The sequence below is a fragment of the Saccostrea cucullata genome, unplaced genomic scaffold (genome assembly GCF_032062105.1).
Source record: "Saccostrea cucullata isolate Sc308-1 unplaced genomic scaffold, CSIRO_AGI_Scuc_v1 ctg64, whole genome shotgun sequence".
In the NCBI taxonomy this organism is placed as follows: Eukaryota; Metazoa; Mollusca; class Bivalvia; order Ostreida; family Ostreidae; genus Saccostrea; species Saccostrea cuccullata.
In genome coordinates this window covers 732,501-756,245 of record NW_026937285.1, presented here as the reverse complement: position 1 = coordinate 756,245, position 23,745 = coordinate 732,501, and the positions used below count along the sequence as shown (strand labels likewise).

The 23,745-nt window shown below is 33.0% G+C and overlaps 1 protein-coding gene and 1 long non-coding RNA gene across 2 annotated transcripts; both read right to left on the bottom strand.

Annotated features, from left to right (window-relative positions):
* Window positions 1-7,227: 7,227 nt before the first annotated feature.
* LOC134247702 (uncharacterized) lies at window positions 7,228-22,189 on the bottom strand. The gene is made up of 3 exons (XM_062730033.1): window positions 22,035-22,189; window positions 8,322-8,537; window positions 7,228-7,643 (listed from the first exon to the last, which is right to left on the bottom strand). The coding sequence occupies exons 1-3, from the start codon at window positions 22,183-22,185 to the stop codon at window positions 7,267-7,269; spliced, it is 744 nt and encodes a 247-aa protein (XP_062586017.1). The 5' UTR covers window positions 22,186-22,189; the 3' UTR covers window positions 7,228-7,266.
* LOC134247701 (uncharacterized) lies at window positions 13,612-21,131 on the bottom strand. Its single transcript, XR_009987917.1, has 3 exons — window positions 21,053-21,131; window positions 16,165-16,240; window positions 13,612-14,951 (listed from the first exon to the last, which is right to left on the bottom strand). It is a non-coding gene; the product is annotated as an uncharacterized LOC134247701 (long non-coding RNA).
* Window positions 22,190-23,745: the final 1,556 nt, after the last annotated feature.

The window sequence follows — 23,745 nt, the reverse complement described above, 5'->3', positions numbered from 1 at the left end:
TTTTTAAAAAGTTCCTTTAGACCAATATCTGTATTTGCTTTTGATTCAATTAATCTTACACTTACACGGTCACTAACATTTCCACATACAATACAAAAATTCCTTTATTCAGATTTTTGTTTCACACGAGTGTTAAACATTTCATACAAAGCCTATATGTACAATAGACTGGTATTGCCAGTCTTTACTGCACGCACGAAAATATCGTGTATATCGCGGACACCAGGAGGCAGGCCAGTCTCTATGTAGTCTACAAAAAATTTCACTTTGTTGAATTTATTCAAAATTTTCAGCGTGATATAACATCAACAGATCAGTAAGCCCCCATTTCATTACATGGCCTAAATTAATTGGAATAAATAGGTCAAGTATTGTGCAACAACTTTCAAACAATTAAATTTGGTTCATTTTATAAACCAGAGGCCATGGAATTGACAAATCACAATTTTGCAGAAAAAATATAATAATTTAAAGCATGCTCTCTCTTTAATCAGGTAGATTAGCCAATTAAAAAAAATGCACTTCCACTTTATTATTGTACCCTGTATCCCAAAGGAACCACTGATCCTGGGGTCACATAAGCCAGCAATTTTGCAAATTTTATCATAAAATCTTTTAACACCAAAGAGCAAATTTCCAAGTATTAATTAATTTCTCTCAATTTGGAAAAAGGGGCATAAAAAATAGCCATTTTGCTAGGTGCCTTTCTTCATCATGAATATATATATTTGGATCATAGGCATTATACACAGTAAAAAAAAGAATTAAAGAATAAATGCATTTTCACTATATAACCAATAAAGCCCCGCCCTTAGATTCACTGTCCATAAAATCACTATTTTGAATAGGCACTACTAGATCAACTTTTCTATTTAATTACATAGTTTATCTAATACCCAGATGCAGAGAAGAAGATTTTCAAAGAATTTATGCATTTTCAATATATGATAGACCGGAGAGCCCTACACCAAAACCCCTGACCCTGGGGCCACAAAATCCACAATTTTGGAAGCACATCAAAAAGTACTTAGTTAGTTTATTTCTACCCAGATTTTAAACTGAAAATTTTCAAAAAAAAATATTACTATATAACCAATGTGTTCCGCCCTAACACCAAAACCCCTGACCCTGGGGTCATAAAATTCACAATTTTGAAAAAGGCATTCTCATCATAATTGTGCTTAGTAAGTTTATTTGATACCCAGAAGTAGAGAAGAAGATTTTCAAAGAATTTATGCATTTTCACTACATAACCATTTTGCCCCGTTTAACACCAGAACCCCTGACCCTGGGGTCATAAAATTCACAATTTTGGAAGAGGCACTGTCATCATAACTAAGTGCTTGGTTAGTTTATCTTATATAGGAGCAGAGAGAGAATTTTTTGCATTTTCAATATAATCTATATAGCCCCGCCCTAGCACTATGCAATTTATTTAACAATTTTGGTAAAGGAATAATGCTGATAACAATCATGCAAACAGTTTGACTTTGTGTCCAGGAATAAATAAGAAGATTTTTAAAGATTGCAATAATTTAAGTGGTTTTTGCCCCACCCCCCAGGCTCAGGGGGGCAGGGACCATGAAATTCACAATTTTTTTCGGAGAGCTCACCCCTAGATGCTGTATACCAAATTTGGTTGAAATTGGTAAATTTTAGAGAAGATGAAAATGTTCAAATGTTAACACACGTACGCACGACACACGACGCTCCACACACAGACACACTATCTTAACCAGTAAACTGAAATTTACTAATCACGACCAACGCTTTAGAAACACACTCTGCATAGTTAAATTTACTAGAATTTTCTAATTAACGCAGAAGAAATAAATCGGTTTAAAGCTGTCTCTCTGAATCAGCAGATGTCCTTGTATATAGTTACATGAATATGATGATTCGAAGTTCCCGTGGAGGCCGCCGTCAAACTTGAATATTTACATTTGCAAATATCTTTCTCTTACGGAAAAGGCCGAACCTATTGTCAAGAGAAATCCCTGGCTTTAATGGCTGTGTGATCATTTCATTTCGTATGAATAAGACAGGAACTGCCAGTCATAGCGCGACCGGATCACAGAGCGGACCAATTGATATATTATGCGACACAACTTCTAGGTTATTGCCGAGGTTAGTGTCGCAGTAGGTGCTGGCACGTTGAAGACCCCTCGCTGCTAATAAATACCAATTTAAGACAAAATTTGTATTCCATGGCCACCGGCAAAAGGTTTCAAATGTAAAAATTCTCGAAGGGACTTTAAACAACATACAATCAATAAATCCATCCATTGAGGCGTAAAATGTATACAGTCATGTAACACAAAAAAAAATCTTTTCATAGATGTATAAAATAAATAATATCTAACTGCCCGCCTTAAATAAAAGATTAGAAAAATCCAGTTTATTATTATCATAGTTTATTTTATAAAAGCTGTTCATTTCCACAGGCACCAAACTTGTTGTTTATTTTTAATTGTATCCCCATATACTAGGGGGTCAAAAAACATGATTTTGATAGCCTGCAGATGATGCATGACTTAAAAATGATATCTGTGAGGTGTTTTAAAATTAAGATTTTAATTTTGAAGATGCAGAAATTGGAACTCTTAAGCATATTGTTTTTGAAACCTCGATAAACAGTCAGTGTGGGATTTCACTTGTCGAATATCACATGACTTTTCTACCCTTAATAATGTGTTCGGAACCTTTTATTTTACTGTGTTTAAGTTCGGATAAAAAAAATTGGCAGTGGCTTGGCGAGAGTATAGCCAGACTACAGAGAGATAGTTTGGCTAACTTGCACGTGAAATAAACAGAAAAGTTATGTTGCGTTTCAGTTTTCACCACCCTATTATAACAGGTCTGGACGATTTCCAAATAAGGAAGTTAAGAGCGATAACCGAGAATTGCTATTAATACACAGAATATACTATATGTAGTCCATACGATAAACACTTGTATGAGTTGATCTACGCATATATGGTATTTAAAGGGGCATGGACACAGTTTAAACTGAATTATTTAAACCAATTTTATTGCTTACTATTCTTAACTTATAATAGGCATCATCTAATGATTAGGAAAAATTTGAACATCACTTGTTGATTAACAAACGAGATACAGAACATAAAGTTCTTTGTAATGTAAACAAGGTTCATGCCTTGTTTTTGTTTACATATAGAAAATATATTCATAACAAAATAAAATTCAGCAAATCACTAGAAACTGTCTAATTTTAATAAGAACTATAACTTCTTTATTAAAATTATCTTCTTTGAACGAACACACATTAGTATATAAATCTATGTAAACAAAACATGACACGTATTTACAAAACAAAGGTTTTGAGCTCTGTCTGTCTTGTATCTCGACAGCTGAAGTTCAATTTTTTAAGATCATTAGAAAGACATAAGTGAATTGATTTTAAAAATGGAAAAATAAATTTGAATTTTTTTTCGCTGAAACTGTGTCTATGCCCCTTTAAGCATCATCGATGAAAATCGAACAGATAAGCAAAATTATATTTACAAATTATAAATTCTGGTAAATGTTATAATTGAACTTGATAAGAACTTGCTGGTGCGATCTATACCTCCGTAAACGATTACATTCTAACATGCATTTTTTCTTTTCCAAGATAAAAATGTCAAGGTTGATCACGGTAAATATGTGGGGAATGCCTTATTCTTCAAAAGTTTGCATGTAACTACTACAGATTTTTTGATAAAAAAATCTTTTTGAGGAAAAAAACAATAGCACGTGTTACCTTTTTGTTCTTTTAAAATATGTTTTGGGGTGTGTAAAAATGCTGTTGTCTGATTGGACAGAGAAATAATAACGTGTGCTTGATGTACATTTATAGCAACTTTCAGTTATCGTTCTTGACTTCCATATTTGGAAATCGTCCAGACCTGTTTTATCCGTTATATTTCTATACCAGAAGTCTCTGATGAGATTGTAGCTCTACTGGTCTATACGTATAAAAAGAAAGAAAACTTATATTTGAAATTTTTGCAACAGGTATTAGGAAATAGAATTATGTATCTTAATGTATAGACTACTTGTTTGCTACATTATATTGAAATCAGGCTACACCTGTAGAAGGGGAAGTGTTTTAAAGGATTTTTGCAGAAATTTCCAACTTAGTAACAATTAAAGGCAACAACCTTCATCGAAAACAAAAATCAATGCACTTAATAATGCAATCTACTTAAAATTAGATGTTAGATCCTCTCGCATACTCGCTATACTAATATCTACATTGTAACAACATCTTATAGAGGATCAGTAGTCATACAGTAGAACGAGTGATCTGTTTTTGAACGAGTGATCTGTTTTTAAATTCTATGAGACAGGTACAATGAATAAAGGCAATTAATCCACTCAAAATTAGAATAGTGAAGTTGAATCTTCCAAAAGTTTACAGTTCTTAGACAAATCAAACACTATTGGCAGGTAAACAAACGAACAAACAATCAGAATGCATGTATATATATATTTCAATTTATCTAAAAGCATACTATTACAGAAAGTATTTCGAGAAAAAGATATATACTGTACAGGACTCTACAATTTATTAAAAAATGTATGATTGCAACAGTTTGAAAAATAGATTAATTTGATGCCTGAACAAACTATTTCATAGATAAATAATTTTAAGTTTTTGTAACAAAAAGATATAAACAATCAATACTATTTTCTAAATGTGAAGACATAAATTTACTCAATTTCTGGTTGCTTTGAATATTACAATTGGAAGTATTTAGCACCCACAAATATCAGTTTTTCAAATAGAAATATTTTTCATAGAATCACGATTCAATTAAATACTGCTTTGGGGCCTTAGCTTTAAAATTACACACAGACTGCAAGTAACCTGTAACTTAGAAAGGAAGCATTTAAACATTTTGACAAATTTGCAGGACTGAAGTAAAAACAGTATTTACATTCTGAGTAAGTTTATTTGATTCCCCTGTCTAGCTCACGATATTTTCCTCGTCCATATTATGGGACCAATATAATCAGCATTTTTTCCAGTAAAAATTAAGCATCAATGTCAGTTCATACGAAAAAAATCTTAATCTTAATTTGCTTTGAAATCATAATAATAAAGAGATCATACAGAAAAAATACTACACATCTTTGGTTTTAAAGTAAGAAATGCAGAGAGTATTGAATATTATCTGTTAAAAATTGAAACAAACATCTTTAATTTAGTTTGGAGAAATTGGAGAACTATTGTTTTGTAAACAAGTGATTAATGTGGTTATAATGGAAAGGAATCTTTACATGTAATACAAGAAATTAAACTATAGAAAAATGTGAAAAGTTTACAGACGGACGGACAGACAGCTAGACGGACGGACGGACTAATGACGGACAAAACGTGATCAGAAAAGCTAACTTGAGCCTTCGGCTCAGGTAAGCTAACTAGAGGATTTATGTCTGCATATATAGATAAGAATAGGCTTAATAAGGGTTTTTTTTTGAAAACATAAACAAAAGTAATATCTAGAATGTACTAAAAGTTATTCTTTGAAATTCTTAATTTAAAAAATCTTACAGCTTCAGAGGATTTATATCAGTATATATAGATAAGAATAGGCTTAATAAGGTATTTTTTAATAAACTAAACAAAAGTAATATCTAGAATGTACTAAAAGTTAAACTTTGAAATTCTTAATTAAAAAATCTTACAGCTTCAGAATTTATCAAATCAAAAGAGTATATTAACAAAAAAAAAACACGAAGCAGAAAACAAAGCAAACAAACAAACAAACAAAACACAGAAATAAAAAATGGAACCAAGGGGTAAAAAGCAGCAAAAAAAATCTAAACTACAAAAATAGACAAATAAAAATTTACTTGAAAAAAATAAGGGAGCGAAAAAAAAATAAGCACATAATTAAGCAACACAAATGAAAATAATGGTGAGCTACATAAATAGCACTTCTGAAGAAACAAAACCGCTGGCAAAAACTCAAGATGAGGATTCCAAAAATAAAATGATGAGGACACAATTAAGAAACACAAATGTAGATACAAGAGAGCTTCACGAGAGGAACTTCGAAAGGTTTCCGTAAATTGGATCTCTAAAGAAACAACAATCTGAGGACAAAAACACAAATGTTATGATGAGGAATCAAATGATGCCAACTTCAGAGACATAAAAGAGCAAACTCAGAAGATTTTCTCGCAAAGAGGACACATGAAGAAGCAATCGCGCAATTGGTGAAACAAACAGGATAACAAAGATGAAGAAACATCAGCAAAATTGTCAAAATCATTAACAAACAGATGCCAGATAATGACCAACACAGGGGGAGGAAGAGTGCTAATGACAAACTAAAGTGAAAGTGAAGAGGGAATAATTAGGATTATTAAACAAAAAAGAGGAAAAGGAGGAAAAACTAAACTAAACAAGAGAAATAAAAATACTGAGTACATTATGTATGTATGTTCTGTTTTTAAACAAGGATACGCTGTGCCAAGTTTGGTTGAAATTGACCCAGTGGTTCCGGAGAAGAAGTCGAAAATGTGAAAAGTTTACAGACAAGTGGACGGACGGACAGACGGACTACAGACAAAATGTGATCAGAAAAGCTCATTTGAGCTTTCAGTTCAGATGAGCTTAAAAGATAGATGAAGACGGAAGGATATCGTATTTAGAGATATAAAGAAGAAAAGAAAGGAAATATATTGAATGTTCTTTCAGAATTTTTTGTAATTGGGTGAACTGTTTTTTTTAAAAATCATCTCAGATTATGTCTGCATGCAAAACTGTTTCTGTGCTATATTGTAGTATTTAGTGAGAGTATACGAAGAAAATTCCTGTTTTTGTTCTGTCTAGTAAATAACTTAAAATATATTTTCAAAGTAGAATGTAAATATGGAACAGTAAGGTTTTTTAAAAAAATATATTTTGTTGACATAAAGAGGAAAATATCGAAGCTAGAACAAGAGAACAGGTTTAAAAAGTGGAACGGGATGTTATACTTAAATATGCTGGATATTTGTGGGTTCAAAATGTTTAAATGATACTCTATTTATATATACATCACAGACAGTACAATTGTATATAAAAGAAAGTTAGGTATAATTTGAATACTGAGAGTTTCAATTTCACTACGTTTCTAAATAATGTATTACCGGGTAATAAGATTTTTATCTATTTATAAAAAAAAAATTACAACCAAGAAACAAGAAAAAGAAAAAAAATTAAATCGGGATTCCAACCAGTAAAATTTCAAGCAGAAAAAGTCCATGTGTCTAAAATAAACCAAGGTACCAAAAACTTCCTAAAAGTGGATGTGATGGCGGTGGTGATGGCGATGCTGGTGATGGCGGTGCTGGTGGTGCTGGTGATGGCGGTGCTGATGACGGTGCTAGTTGTGCTGGTGATGGCGGAGCTGGTGGTGCTGGTGATGGCGCTGGGGGGTTCAAGAGATTCTGTACCATAATCCAAATCCATCTGCTTACACTTATTATACCATTTTTGATGAAGGTATATGCCGCATGGAGGATCTCGCGTGGACGAGATCTTGGTGGATTCCCATTTCTGTTAACACTTTCTGCTAATTCTTCTAGCAAATTAACTACTTCTTGAAGTTTTGGGTTTAATTTTGGGGGACTGCTTAATACAAATCCTTTAAAACAATAAATTATAAAAAGGTTGGTGTATCACCTACATATATTAACAAAATCAAATAATTTTTAAAAAGATGAGGCTTGTAACTTGTAACACCGAATATATATTTCTTTCGAACCGAAATTTTGGGAATTCTGTCGACCATATTATTGTAATAAAAAAGACAAGAACATACCGGTATCGGGAAAATGTAATTAGTGATTAACACTATAGATTCTTAAAAGCCAGTATCAGATTCAAAGAAAGAGAGAGAGGCGGGACACATTTAAGTAACTGCATGACTGAAACAGTTTACAGAAAAATTTCCCTCATGGAAAGAAAATTGAATATGCTTCACACAAGGACATGGTCGTTCAGAAAGTTTCAAATATTCAATCAAGATCTTACGATGATATTCGATAATAACCAAGAAACATGTATGACTATGAAGAAAACTAATGCTGTATTTAAACAAATCGATTTTAAAAATCCATCTTTTAAAAAAATCAAAATAATAATCAAATCATAATAAGATTCTAAATTTAGAAAATTGCCGGTGATCGAAATTACAGGAATAAAAAGTATGTTATGGGAGGGAGGACAAGCATTTAAAGGGAAATTTACCATGGGAGATGAGAGACCCCCTCCCCCACCCGCGTTCTACGGATTTGCTTGCATTTCATTCAACAGGGCATACCTGAATTTCCGATAATATGCTGGAAGACTCCTCCCTTGTTCCATATATCTAAACATCTGCCACTCCCTTTTATTTGGACAGTTCTATTAGGTCCATCTTCCCACAGGAAAGGAATGAGAGTGTCTCGCCAGAGGATCACCCACTTGTACTGAAACTGCACTCCTGCCGGCAACTTTACTCCTACCACCCATCTGCCTGACTTGATGGGGACTTCCTCTAAAAAAGCCAGACATTCAATTAAGATTTTATTCAGTTAAGATTTTACTTTCAACTAACATATTTTGGAATTCAAATTCTTCTTACAGATTTGCATTGCGAAGAAGATACTCGGTAAAAATATTTAAAAGACAAGAGGCCCATGGTCAACATCGCTCACTTGAGCACTTTTGCTAGGAAAAAAGAAGATATCAGTTTATTATTGAAAGTTTACATCCAAAAGGATCTTTAAAGGATTGAATCTACACTAACTAAGGATGCTTGCACATTTCTTTGACTACCTGTGGCTTTATTGTCCTTTAATTTTGAACTTACATTGCCCCCCCCCCCTTCCCAACTTAAATATGACCAATCATGGCTTTGCTGTCCTTGAAATATTTTACCTATATAATTCTATGTAAAACATCGATCGGCCATTGTGGCCCCGCCCTACCCCGTTCTTCATGATTTGAACAAACTTGAATCTATACTACCTAAGTTTGCTTCCATATTCTATAAATTTGACTAATCTTGGCTTTGCTATTCTTGAGAAAAAGATTTTTGAAGAGTTTTCCTACACATTCCTAAGTAAAATTTTGATTGGCCATTGTTGCCCATGTCCTACCCCAGGGTTATAATGATTTGAACAAACTTGAATCTACACTACCTGAGGATGCTACCATATATATACAAGATATACAAGTAACAGCTTTTTAAAAAGCTTGCCTGACTAATGCAATCAATATCTATAGAACCTATAAGCATAAGTTAAAACGTTTACATTGGGGGGAGGGGGGTTAAATTATTTCACAAGAGTAAATTATGAAGATAATGCACAAAACATATATTCATTTCTATTGTAAAATCAGAGCGATGTTTTATATAAAACGTATATATTGTTTGTATCCATAAAAAATAAAATCGTGGCATGTCCTATCCCCGAGACGTAAAGATGAACACCTCATTGATCTAAACAATTAATTGATTAATGATATAAATATGACTAATCGTGGCTTTGTTAATCTTGAGAAGAAGATTATAAAAGAATTTTTATATATTCCTATGTAAAACTTTGATCGGCGATATTGAATGGCCAGCTAGGTGCGGATTCTGGGATGGGGGTCATGAATTGAATAAATTTAAACTTCTACGCAAAATGTTAGGAAAATTGCATGTCCATATATCTGTGGATGTAAATATGATTGATCATATTTACTATTCTTTAGAGAAGATTTTTAAAAATGAATAATCCTATATATTTCTATGTAAAAATTCCGACAAAAAGGAACAGACATGATATGGCCATGCAGTTTTCATTTCCATTCAATAGAATAATCCAGGAAAAGGGCGCAAAAATTACACGTGACATTTGATCAAATTTGAATGTACACTTACCTAAAGACAAATGGACTAATCCAGTAGCTGCAGAACTGTAAACGGACATGTTTACATGTATTTGACCATAACGCTACAGATCCCGTAATGCAAAAAAAGGTGCAATTTACGGCGCAAGGTTGTTTGGTCAATCAACTACCGTTCACTCCCTAATACTAGCTACTACCCCGCCCTATCCTTCGGGGTTATGGGGACTAATTCATTAACCAATCTGTGGATAGCTCACTTTTTTAAAAGAATTTCTCTATATCCATATCCCTACCCTGGGGGTCACTGATCGCAATAAACTTCACTTCATAAACTTAATTCTCGGATCGTCTATATACTGAAAATGATAAACGCGCTTGATTAATAATCCTATAATTGCTATAAAACTTCATTAACTCAAGCGAGATTCTACACAAACTGTAGGACGACTATAAAAGGTATGCATGTGGAATAAAATACAGAGATTGGTAAAAAAAAAAAAATTGTTTACTATTGTTGGAGTGAAGGGTTAAAGAATAATGACCACTGCTATATTGTGGATATATCTAAAAAAAAGTGCGCAAAAAATCTTGCTTTGCCATTGTTGCACCTTTTTTTGCATTACGGCATCTGTAGCGTTATGGTCAAAGACAAATACATGTATATAAATTATAAGGCTACAGTTCTGAAGCTATACCAATGGATGCTTCCATACAAAAATATGAACAATCATGACTTTGCTATTCTTGAGAAGAAGATTATTAAAGAATTTTCATATATATCTTAGTAAAACTTTGATCGGCTATTGTGGCCCCGCCCTACCCCTGGGGGTCAGGATTTGAAAAACTTGAATCTACACTACCTGAGGATGTTTTCCCATAAGCCTCATCTTTCCTGGCACAGTGGTTCTTGATAAGATTTATTAAAAATCAGTGTAATTGAACTTTACGAAAAGTCATTGAACAATCATGGCCAAAGAACAAACATTAAAACCATTTAACGCTGTAATTGACAAGTTTGGTGAAATACCCGTAATCTACCCTAATACTCGAAACATTGAAAAGTTAACAGTCAATCCACGGACCACCTCCATACCCTTCATCGTCGTCTCTGAAAATGATAAACGCGCTTGATTAGAATTGCTGAAAACTCACCTCAAGCGAGATTGTCGCCTGTAGAGACGACTATAAAAGGTTAGGAGGTGGATAAAATACAGAGATTGGTAAAAATGTGTCTAGTATTAGGGAGTGAAGGGTAGTTGATTGACCACTGCTGGAATGTGGATAAATTCTCCCCAAAAGTGCGCATAAAATGTTGCGCCGTAAATTGCACCTTTTTTGCATTACGGGATCTGTAGCATTATAGTTAAAGACAAATATATAAATCATAAGGCTACAGTTCTGCAGCTATACCAAAGGATGCTTCCATATAAAAATATGAACAATCATTTCTTTGCTATTCTTGACAAGATGATTATTAAAGAATTTTCATATATATCTATATCTATATCATATATATCTAAGTAAAACTTTGATCGGCTATTATGGCCCCGCCCAAGTCAGAAACTTCTGCGATATAAAACTGAATTTTCAAAGTTTATGACGGCTAGGAAATTGAAATGTCAAATTTACTAAAAACTGTATTGAAACTAAAAGGGTTTCACCACCCCGTAGTGAAGATTTACCACAATAATAAATCATGCAATGAACGCATTAATCATAATGAATGATTTGAACAATTTAGAATCTACACTGTACCAGGATGCTTCCACATAAGTTTCAGCTTTTCTGGCCCAGTGGTTCTTGAGAAGAAGATTTTCAAAGATTTTTCCTATATATTCCTATGTTAAACTTTGATTCCCCATTGTGGCCCCGCCCTTCCCCCGGGGGTCATGATTTGAACAATTTAGAATCTACACTATACCAGGATGCTTCCATATAAGTTTCAGCTTTTCTGGCCCAGTGGTTCTTGAGAAGAAGATTTTCAAAGATTTTTCCTATATATTTCTATGTAAAACTTTGATTCCCCATTGTGGCCCCGCCCTTCCCCCTGGGGTCATGATTTGAACAATTTAGCATCTACACTACCCCAGGATGCTTCCACATAAGTTTCAGCTTTACTGGCCCAGTGGTTCTTGAGAAGAAGATTTTTTAATGACCAAACCCTATTTTTGTCTTTTCTTGATTATCCCCCCTTGCGAGGGGATATGTCCCTTCATTTTAACAATTTAAATTCCCCTTTACCCAAGGATGCTTTGTATCAAGTTTGGTCAAAATTGGCCCAGTGGTTCTTGAGAAGAAGTCGAAAATATGAAAAGTTTACAGACGGACAGACAGACAGACGGACGGACGGACGGACACACATTTGGTTATATATTGGGTACATCAAGTCCAAGTCCTATTGGATACTGCTTATTGGATACAAAAAAAGTGTACACACGAGAGAGCATTATTTGGGTAGTTACTGTTCAAATCTTATTGGATATTAATCCTCGTGTCCGTATTTTATTGGGTTTTTTCTTATTGTTTTTTATTCATTTCAAATTTATTATATATTTAATATTTGCTGGTAAATTCAGACAAGACTGAAAACCTTTGGTTTTGAACCCATATTTTTGTCAATTTCTGTGATATAGCTCTTTTATTGTAACACCCAACTAATTTGTTCTTAGCAATAAGGATATACACCTGTATATTTCAAAATAACTAATATTAAAATATATGAATACCTAAGTGCAAAAAAACTGAATTGTGAAAACACAACTCAACACATCTCAGACTCTGTTCAACCTTTCTTGAATAACAAAATTAAGTATTTAAGGAGAAACCTTTTTGAGTCATGACCAATTAATAATTAGCAAATGCCCATTACATGTTGGGCAGAATGAAGGTATCCAACAGGCTTTGGACAGGTGTCTATACCTGTTGGGTTGTATTTTGACGAAGGGATTAAACTACCCAAGAACAATTGAACATGTGTACATTGTCCAATTCTATTTGGGTTTCTTGAATCTCCTCATCAAAATACAACCCAACAGGTAATGGACACCTGTCCAACTCCTCTTGGATATCTACATCCCACCCAACAGGTAATGGACACTTGTCCAATTCTTCTTTGGTTTCTTGAATTGTTTCATCAGAATACCACCCAACAGGTAATGGACATCCGTCCAACTCCTCTTGGATATCTACATTCCACCCAACAGGCAATGGACACTTGTCTAATTCTTGGGTTTCTTGAATCTCCTCATAAAATACAACCCAACAGGTAATGGACACCTGTCCAACTCCTCTTGGATATCTACATCCCACCCAACAGGCAATGGACACTTGTCCAATTCTTCTTCTTGGGTTTCTTGAATTGTTTCATCAGAATACCATCCAACAGGTAATGGACATCTGTCCAACTCCTCTTGGATATCTACATCCCACCCAACAGGTAATGGACACTTGTCCAATTCTTCTTGGATTTCTTGAATTGTTTCATCAGAATACCACCCAACAGGTTATGGACATCTGTCCAACTCCTCTTGGATATCTACATCCCACCCAACAGGCAATGGACACTTGTCTAATTCTTGGGTTTCTTGAATTGCATCATCAAAATACAACCCAACAGGTAATGGCCACCTGTCCAACTCCTCTTGGATATCTACATCTCACCCAACAGGTAATGGACACTTGTCCAATTCTTCTTGGGTTTCTTGAATTGTTTCACCAGAATACCATCCAACAGGTAATGGACATCCGTCCAACTCCTCTTGGATATCTACATCCCACCCAACAGGCAATGGACACTTGTCTAATTCTTGGGTTTCTTGAGAATCCCCTCATCAGAATACTACCCAACATGTAATGGACACCTGTCCAATTCCTCTTGGATATCTTCATCCCTTCAATAGTATATAAACTAAAAGGTATTGGACATTCTTCTTGGGTTACTCAAATTTTTTTTCATAAGAAAGAAAACCCAATAGGTATTGGACATTGGTTCAACTCTTCTTGGATATTACATCCCAACATTAGAATAAAACCCAACAGGTGATGTTTATCTGTCCAATTCTTCTTGGGTTACTTATACCCTTCATTAAAATTGTCAAATTTGTCTTGGATATTTATACTCTTGCATTAGATTGCAAACCCAATAAGTATGACATTTACCTTCCCTAGTTGAATTCAAATTTATCTGCATAAGCATACATAAGTCCAAAACATATTTAATACTTTAATTCTAACATTCCACATCTCATTCACTGTACACTTTACAAATGATAGGAAATATATAAGCATTTTGTGCCTAAACTATTTGGCTTTTAAAGAATTTTATAACCATGTTTGCAAAATTTAAATCTAAATATTGGAACTTGGAGCAAGTCATTACAGGTAGAGCAAGATGCTGAAAACCATATTGATAAATAGATCACACCCTTGATAAAATATTTGCCTTCAGTTGCTAAGATTGTGTTGTATTATATGGAAAATTTCTATAATCCTGTTTATTACAGATACATGTACAATACATATTTTCCCTGTAATAATAAAAATACTTCTGGGATGTAAAAGAATGGATTAAATAGTCACCGATGTTAAAAGATATTACATGATCTCATTAATCTGGTTTGGAAATCACAAACTTAGTTTTGAAGCCGATAAAACAGTGTCGCACCAGAAAACTCAGTTACAAGTACAATGAATGAATTCCTTGTATCAAAACTTTAAAATAATTGATGCACTATGTCCAAATCTTTTCGACAAATCGGGATAAAGATATTAAATCAAATCATCACTGTTATAAGTCTTAGAGCTAGAGAAAAGTCATTAAATGCCCAAATTTTACATGTAAGACTTTGATCCTATATTTCAATAAATGTCAAAATGGTTTTATTTTTGTTTCTGTTCAATACTTTCTTCTTCAGGGTCTCTCATGGCCTATACTGTATGATACCTCCATTGACCCTGCTCTTTTATATTGCCATATGTTTATCCAGTAGCAGTGGTTATGCTCAGGCAATCTTTGAAATATTCCTCATTTCATGCATCTCCTTCAGTTCTGCCTCTGTCCATTTTATTCATTCTGCAATTAGATAAAGGCATTTCTTTGCCGTATAAAACATGTTTTTCTTGACTACAGCAAGATCACCCTTTATGTTGATCAAACCCAACCAAGAAGTAGAAGTATATTTCTTATTCAGAAATATGTATTGATAAATAAAATAGAAGAAAAACTAAATTCTATCAACTCTTTTTTTTTCTTCTATGTCTAACTGCATCTTCATCATATCCCCCATCCGCCATAAGTTTATCAAAATGGAATCATCATTGAACACACAAAACGATGTTGCATATTAATTAGACAGTACGTTAGTTTCTGAGTGTTAAGAAGTAGATTTTAAAAAGATTTTACACCTATTCTTTGCAAATTTTAGACTTCGAATGTAACACTATCAGTACATTAGGGGTACATAATCTTTAAAAAAATCTCTACACTTAACGATAAAGCTTTCACATTAGTATTGTTTTTAGCCCAATGGTTCTGCTAAAGAGGATTTAAAATTGACCCAAACCTTACTAACTGCTTTGAAATTATGTTGACAGGGACAGAGACACACTTGACACTCCATCCCCCCTTCCTGGGGTATGCTTTGAACAAAATTTAATTAAAATTGACTAAGCTGGATAGAAGTTGAAAATATGAAAAATTACAGTCAAACAGATTATGAATAACTTTCAGCACATCAGACATGAAGTAGTGATCCTTAAATAAAATACACCTACAAGATGAAGCTGTTTTATTCCTTTGAAGTGATATCTAGTATTGTTTCTTTTCCTGTATGCCACCTCTATCAGAACAAAATCTTATACATGTATTAACATAACCTATGACCATATAGTACCCCAGTATTTACTTTACAATTAATTAAGTTCTGGAACCAACCCTCAGATGCCCTTAAAACAAATGATTCTAAACTGGCAAAGGTAAAGGGCATCTGAAGAATTTAAAATAAAATGATAGTACAAACAAGCAAACAGTGTGCATGAAAATGTTGGCAAACACTAGAAAAAAATACTAAGGTACTTTCTCAAACTTAACATGAATACTAAAGAGGTTTTATGTAGCTGTATTGCACATACCAAAAGCTTTCCTGCAGTTAAAGGTTGGTTGCCTAGTAGTTATGTAGTATGTACAAGTTTTTCCCTCTATCTCTTCTAAATTTAAGAAGCGAAAATGTCTCTAAAAATCTTATGGTTGGCATGAAGTATTCCTGTTCATTTTACTGATTACTTACAATTGTCCTATTTCTGAGGGTCATCTTCTGATGGGTGTGTTCTCTGCAATGTTCACAATTGAAGTTCCTGTTTGACCTGTTACATATTGAAAACCCTCAATGAACATGATTATGGTTTTAATTTCCATTGTAATTATTGATTACTTTTATTTAAAAATCTAAACCAATTTACTGTAACATAATACTTAGGAAAATATTTATGTAATATCAATGGAAAAAAGGAATCATTATCTCCAGTTATCCTATCACAAGTAAGCATTAATCATATAAATTCACATACGTAAACCCATTAGCTTTTTGTGCTATTAAATCATAGTCATCGCTGTGCAATAAAGGAAATCAAGTACTAATCCACAGCTTTGTGGCAATAAAGTTACTATCCCCGAGTAAAAAGTGACAAGCCCAAATATAGAGGCAAAAATTAAAAAGTCGTAAAGTTAAGCCTTAACTTAGGCGTACTTCCGGGGATTACGCCAAAATTTAGTCGGGCGTAATTTGCGTTTCACCAAGTGGCGTAAGTCTAGTCGTAAAAGATACGCTTAGTCACAGGACTAAGTCCTTGACAACGTTGCATTGCGCAGGCGCAAAAACATAAACATTGCCCAAAGCGTACAAACATGTATAAAATGTAGCACGTCAAAGTACAGAATAACACAAGTTATAGGTAAATTAATACTTGCACTAATTGAAACATGCATGGGTTTATAGTGTTATGTAAGAGACATGCATCTTTTAAGAAACCAATTTTAGTTTTTTACAACATTTCAATGATAAAAGTCTAATAAATTGAAAGGATGAAAAGGACAGTACATGTACTTGTATTTCGGAATTAAGCAAAACTATTCATTTTGGAAATTTAATTACAGCCATACCCCCTCTTCCCAAAATTGATACAGGTTAATAACTTCGCCTTTGATAATAAATTTCATGATTCGATAAATACTGATTCTACTGACAAATACAAATAATTAAGTTTGAGACATAATAAGATTTTTAAAAATTTTAATAAGAAATGTATATGCAAGCAAAAATAATGAAAACAAAATGCAAACAGTTTACAGAAAAAATTTACATAACCCGCTTACGCGGGTTATGTATTTTTTCTGCAGCAGCTGCTTCCGTTCATTCCAGTAATACCAAACAAAGAAAGCATTTTATTGTTTATATTTAAATCTGTTTAAATAATTTTTTAAAGTAGGATTAAAAAGATTAATTATTGTATTAATGATGCGAACGTCTTTATACGTTTCATTGATAGAACAGCCACTGATCAAGAAATCTGTACAAGCGACATTCCGACTGTAGTTCATGCAGTGATAAACGCAATGGGTTTTCTTAAGAAATAAAGGAGATTATATTCAGCGGATGTAAATATATATGAACACATTTTGAGTCAAGAAATAAATTTTACACGTTTACTACTATGGTACATGTAAGATAATCCTGTCTATATTTATTAATTTTTTGTCAATTCAATTGATTCATAATTGTTCAGTTATAGAAAAAAATCTTTACTATCTGCAGATTAAATGTGATGTACCGTTTTAAAAGTACGCAGAGAGAGAGAGAGAGAGAGAGAGAGAGAGAGAGAGAGAGGTTTGGAAAAATGACTACAAAGATATTCTTACAAAAATTCTCTGCTTGTGTGGTCTCTGTCTTTAAAATTTAGTTACAGCTACTCTTTATTTTGTTTTCATTAAAATGTAAGTAATGCAGGAAATCAAAAACATGTACATATTTTCATCTTATATGTGCTTTATATGCGCTCACATGATCTTATACTATGTAAGATTTGCTCTTTTAAACAAAATTATGAACATTAAAGATGTCTTCTGCATCAATGTTTGTCTGAGAAAAAAAAATTAGGAATAATTCATTCTTGAACTTAACTGTGTAATTATCACCATCTTACATCGATATTATAAAAGCAATAATTTATTACCACTTTCAAAAATCTCTCATTTTCTATGAGACCCCAACCCCCTCCCTGGGTTGGGGTCTATGAATCGCCGGGAACATCACTTGTCCCAGATACTTAGGAAAATAATTACTTTTGTCCTTAACTAAGTAATCTGTACATTCAATGTTAATTAATCTGCAAATTCGGGAGATTCTGAACCCTCTCTCCGACCCCCTCTGGATCCACGCATGTGGACGAGAAGTTAATAAGAAATGGACTCTTCAAACATGACAAAAACTATTTGGTTTTAAGATGGGTTATTCTTTTTTGAATTTTTTTCTTAAATGTAGAAAATTACATGAAAGATGATAACTATGCTTTTGAAACCGATTTTTTTTTTTTTTTTTTTTTTTTTTTTTTTTTTTTTGTTATTATTTTTGTTTTTCAGAAAATATGCTGTTGGAAAATATTTTTCAAAATAGACAATTTTAATGGGTCTCTTTTTAGTAAATGAAAAAGAAACTAGAGGTACCGTAAGCAATGAGTTCAATAAAAGATATCCCTCCGCCTTCCGTATAAATATAATGGCAGTGTCCATGTTTTGCTGTGGGAAACCCAAAATATGTATCGGATCAAAATGTACAATAAGGCACAATGGCAATATATAATAAAGATTCTGTGAAAAGTACAATAAGGCACAATGTCAATATATAATAAAGATTCTGTGAAAATTTCACCAAATTTCAATCAGTGATATGAAAGGAGTTGCAGATAGAGATGGGTACCCCCAAAGCGTAACAGATGGACGGACGGACATCCCGATTACTAAATACATGTAGTATATACATGTACCGTCCCGTTTTTCAAGCGGGGTGTAGAAATACAGTTATATATGTAAATTGATTTACAATACCTTAGACATACAATACCACAATCAAATGTGTATGAATGCATTGTCAAAACGTAAGAAATCTCTAATAAAACAATCTTTTCTTCTCAGCAGAAATTTATCAAAATATTATTTGAGTACGTTATTACTCAAATCAACTACGTCCCCAAGTAGTTGTAACAACACGCACCCCCTCCCCCTCTTCATAATATGTATAATTAAATAATGCATTGTTTGTATTTTAAATTCTTCTTAGAACCTTACTTTTTCTTTAGAACTCGCTAAAATTAATAGAAAGGCCTTATTTTAACTTTACGCCCTAACTTACGCCTACCCATGAGTAGACGTAAAATTTTGGCCTAAATTTAGTCAGGCGTAACGATACGCTCTTTAATGAAATGCAAATATTCGTGCTAGTCCCGACTTTACGCCGGCGTAGCGCTACGACTGGGCGTACGACCTTTGATGAAACGGACCCCAGGGTATTAACTACAGATGATTCTTTTTAAAATTAAAGTTTAATTTAATTTTCGCTGGTAAAATTTAATCATATATAAATTAATGATTTAAAAAAATGAAAAAAAGATTTTAAATTTTCCTTTTCTGGTCATTCACTAGTTCGTCTAATTAAAACGAAGCAAAAATAATTTTGTTTTCATCTTGAATCATTTAAAGCCATATATGGCGTATGTACAATGAAAATTATTAGACTAAAATTATAAGAACTTATTATTTGTATCATTGCTTTATATAAACATGATAAAGATAGAAATTTTCCGTAAATTACAAAATCTAAGTCAATTGCGTTATAAAGATATCAAAATTTAATTTGGATTCTCGGAGTTTTCTCCGACTTGGAAGAAAATACAAAAGATTTGAATAACACATTACAGAAAAGATAAAAGCGTATTATTAGATAAAACGAGGTGTTCTCCGTGCTCCGAATTGTATGAAAAGCTTTAATTTAAATGTATTAACTATATTTCTTTACTTAATTTTGTATTTTTCAATAATATATTTTTTGATCAGTTAGGCCATATATGGCTTTTAAAAAACGCTACATAATTGCATGACACTTATCATTAAGCTGATTGAGTAAATGTATATAATTTAATAATGAGATATCTGTACAAGCAAATATTGCTATATTAAACGAAGGAAAGGGGGGAATTCAAATTAGAAATAAAAGAGTTTTTAAGTAAATCAGTCTTGTAGTACTGCAAAATGGATGCAGTTGTGGAGATTTATGGATAATATGAGCATGCTGTCTGGAATATTTCCATATTAGGGAATTTAATAGCAAAAAAGAGTGAAAATACCGGTGGTGCTTTTCATGCATTACATGTGTATTTTAAAATTCTTAATAGCCAAAGGGGATTCCTCAGTGCAGAAAACCACTAGCCCCATCCTCAAAAATGGAAGCCCCGGGTGTAGCGCGATGCTAATTACACACCCATCATGTGAAATAGTTATAGTAGCCCTATATCAATTTCAGTATTGTTTTAAATTAATTTAAACAAATGACAAAAACAATAATTAAAAAAAAAAATCACAATAAAGCAGACACTCAGTCAAAATCAAAGACAGAAAGAAGCACTGTTTTGACTGAAAGTTTTTCAGTAATACAATGAATCTCTTAAGTTACATATCAGATGAGATAAACTTACATACAATTATTTAGTTGTTGTCAATTATCCCATTTTCATCATCTCAGCTCACTTTGCGATTGTAGTACTGTCCACATGAACCGATAATTTACAGCTGATTTATGAACACACGATTGTTAAAATTTTCATTTCCCTTTCCAATATTCATTGTCAGAACATACTTAGTTGGTTATGATATAAAATTAAATAATAAACACTTTCGATTTATTAAAGATTATCTAACAATATACGATCATTTACTAAATACTTCTCGCCCTCAAGAGAGTTAAAAAGACAGAGAAAATTCAAAATACAAACAAGTGCAACTTAGGATTAATTGTTCCGATATATCTATTTTAAATTTTGTGCACAATTGTTTTCAAAATTACATTAAAATCTATTTTCCTTAAACAAGAACCAAGCAATAGATAAATATTAATCGAATAAACTTACCTTTTCTCTTGTCAATCAGAAAATCTTGTTGACATTAAGTGTCTCTTAGTCTCCATATTTTTTTCCATGAAAACAAACGTTGTCATGATCAGGATCAACGGAAGTTGATTTTCGGAACTCTCGAGAATTTAGAGTTCCGAATGTAAAACTGAAACAACAAAACACGGTGCGTCCGTGAAAGCAACTTTTTTGGACACTTTTTTGGACAAATCGTCGTGTCCAAGTTTTGTTGGGTACTAACCTGCAAATACCCAATTAGGGTGTTTTAAGCATATTCAGCGACACTTCTTATTGGGTATACCCAATAAGCAAAAAGTACCCAATAAGTACAATCTTGGCATGAAAAATACCCAATAAATGCACTCTCGTAAACACGGACGGACAGACGGACGGACGACGGACAAAATGTGATCAGAAAAGCTCACTTGAGCCTTCGGCTCAGGTGAGCTAAAAAACACAAAATTGAAATCCAAATTCATCGTTCTTTATAATAGTTTACAGTTCGCAAATTACAATTTACAATCTATTTACCATGCAACTTCAGTTTAAAAAAAATATCGACTGTTAAACTATTTTTCTCTAACTTTTATAATCATGACGTGTATACAGTAATCGCTAATGATTTTTTCCCAGTGATTAGAAGGGGGGTCCAACAGGTCTTTGTGAGAAATGTTTGAAACTTCGATAATCTCTTTCTTATATATATAATTCAAAACGTCGTTAACTAAATTTTCAACCAATAAGCAATAGATTACAGTAATTAAAAAAACTTGTTTATCAAAAGTGAAACTATGTTTAACTCATTTTTGTAAATTTGACGAGTCAGATCAATTCTTTGCTTCAATTAAAAACACATTCCAATCCCCAATCGTTGTGAAAATTTGATTTATTTCAATTATAAACTGCAAGTTTTTTTTAATCCATATGTTGCCAAATTAATTTAACGGTAGATCAATGAGAAGACAAACATTTATACCCATACCTGCAATTAGCGCATCATTCAAATTCCAGTTCCCCAGATGTGGAATAGAGCCGGTGACAGCAAGTGCCAAGTTGTGATGCAGATTTTCTAAGTGACATTGTATTTCAACTCTAAAAGAGCCGAAGCTTGTTTGATTGTCGCACACAGCCATTTTGTGAAACTATGCAATTAATTGTGACGTAAAGGTACACGTAACATTACTATGACGTCACAACTAACCTTTTAATTATGACGTCATTATGGAGTATTTTTGATGATAGAAACATCAATACTTCATAGCACAAAAATACATGTAACAGAATTTGGAATACATCAACAAGATGTGTTTGTGAAACACTGATTAGCCCCATATGGCAACACAGCGAAGGTTAAGCTTTCTTAAATGCAGATCAAATATGCTGGTACCTAAAGTAAGGCCTTTCCAGAAGAAATACAAATGTGAAATATAAAACCTTAGAACCAACTGTTCAAGGGTTATGACCAAGGTTAACATTTTTAAAGGTAGGACAAACTCCGGGGTCAAGGTCAAAGGGTCAAGATTGTGTGTTTCTAAAGAAAGGCCTTGTCTCAAAGATAACATATGGGAAGTATGAAAGCCCTGGGTCTTACAGTTCAAAAATTATGGCCAAGGTTAAAGTTTCTAAAAAGTAGGTCAAACTCCAAGGTAAAGGTCAAAGGGTAAAGGTTTATGATACTAAATGAAAGGTCTTGTCACACAGATTACATATGTGAAATATGAAAGCTCTAGCCCCTACCGTTTAAAAGTTATGGCCGAGGTAAAAGTTCGAGTTTGGACAATTTCCTTTTTTGCTTGCCAACTATTAAAGGTAAGTTAAAAAAATTATTTGGCTGCCCCCCCCCCCTTTCAAAAACGATGCTACGTGCCTGGTATATAACAAAGAAAATGTTTCAAATAACCTGTTTGTAACAACATAACTAAGGGTCATACCAGTGACCTTGAAATTAAAAAGCTATTATCCTCGAATCTTCCATCGTTAACATTTTGTAACAATTTTAATATAACATCTCGCTTAAAGGTAATTTTACGGAAGTTTAATGCTTGAATAAGATCTATAATTTCTAGATAAACCTGAGCCACTAATTTATCATTTTCTGATTTTTTGTAGTTTAACATGAGCCCGGTGATATTTAATTTCTTATTTAAAGCACAAAATACTAGTAGTTGCGTGTGCCTATCGAAAGAAAGATAACTCGTTGTTTTCACGACACCAGGCCAAGTTTGGAATTGCCTTGGAGTGCGAGAATTTTCCTTGCATTCCGTTCTGCCCTTCTTGATGTTCGTGTGCATGTTTGCAAAACTTTGATTAGCTAAATTCCATCTTATTTCTTTAACCTGTTACTCTCATATCAGTCTTGAAAAAAACTTTGAGGAGAAAAAAACGAGAAACATAACAAATAGTTTCAAGTTTCCAATAAAAAGTTATAATCCTATAAATGTTATTTCATATATGTAAAGCATCAAAAATTAAACAAATGAATAATCAAAGAAAGAAGAAGCAAATCCAACTTGATGAGTCAAAATTTAAAAGCAAAATATGAAAAGGAAAGAAAAAAAAGGATTTTTTTTAACACCAGTCACCAAAAGTGAATCTAAATTTCAAAAGATATCTCTGTTTATTTCAGACATCCGAATACGAACCTTTTATAGTTTTCTTAAACATTATCTTCTCCATAAATAACACACGCTACT

Excerpts from the sequence above, each read along its gene's own strand:
- LOC134247702 (XM_062730033.1), bottom strand. The coding sequence starts at position 22,185 with ATGGCTGTGTGCGACAATCAAACAAGCTTCGGCTCTTTTAGAGTTGAA. Across the intron at positions 8,538-22,034 it reads GAATGATGCGCTAATTGCAG|AGGAAGTCCCCATCAAGTCA; the intron begins GTATGGGTATAA and ends TGGCTTTTTTAG. Across the intron at positions 7,644-8,321 it reads GCATATTATCGGAAATTCAG|GATTTGTATTAAGCAGTCCC; the intron begins GTATGCCCTGTT and ends ATTGTTTTAAAG.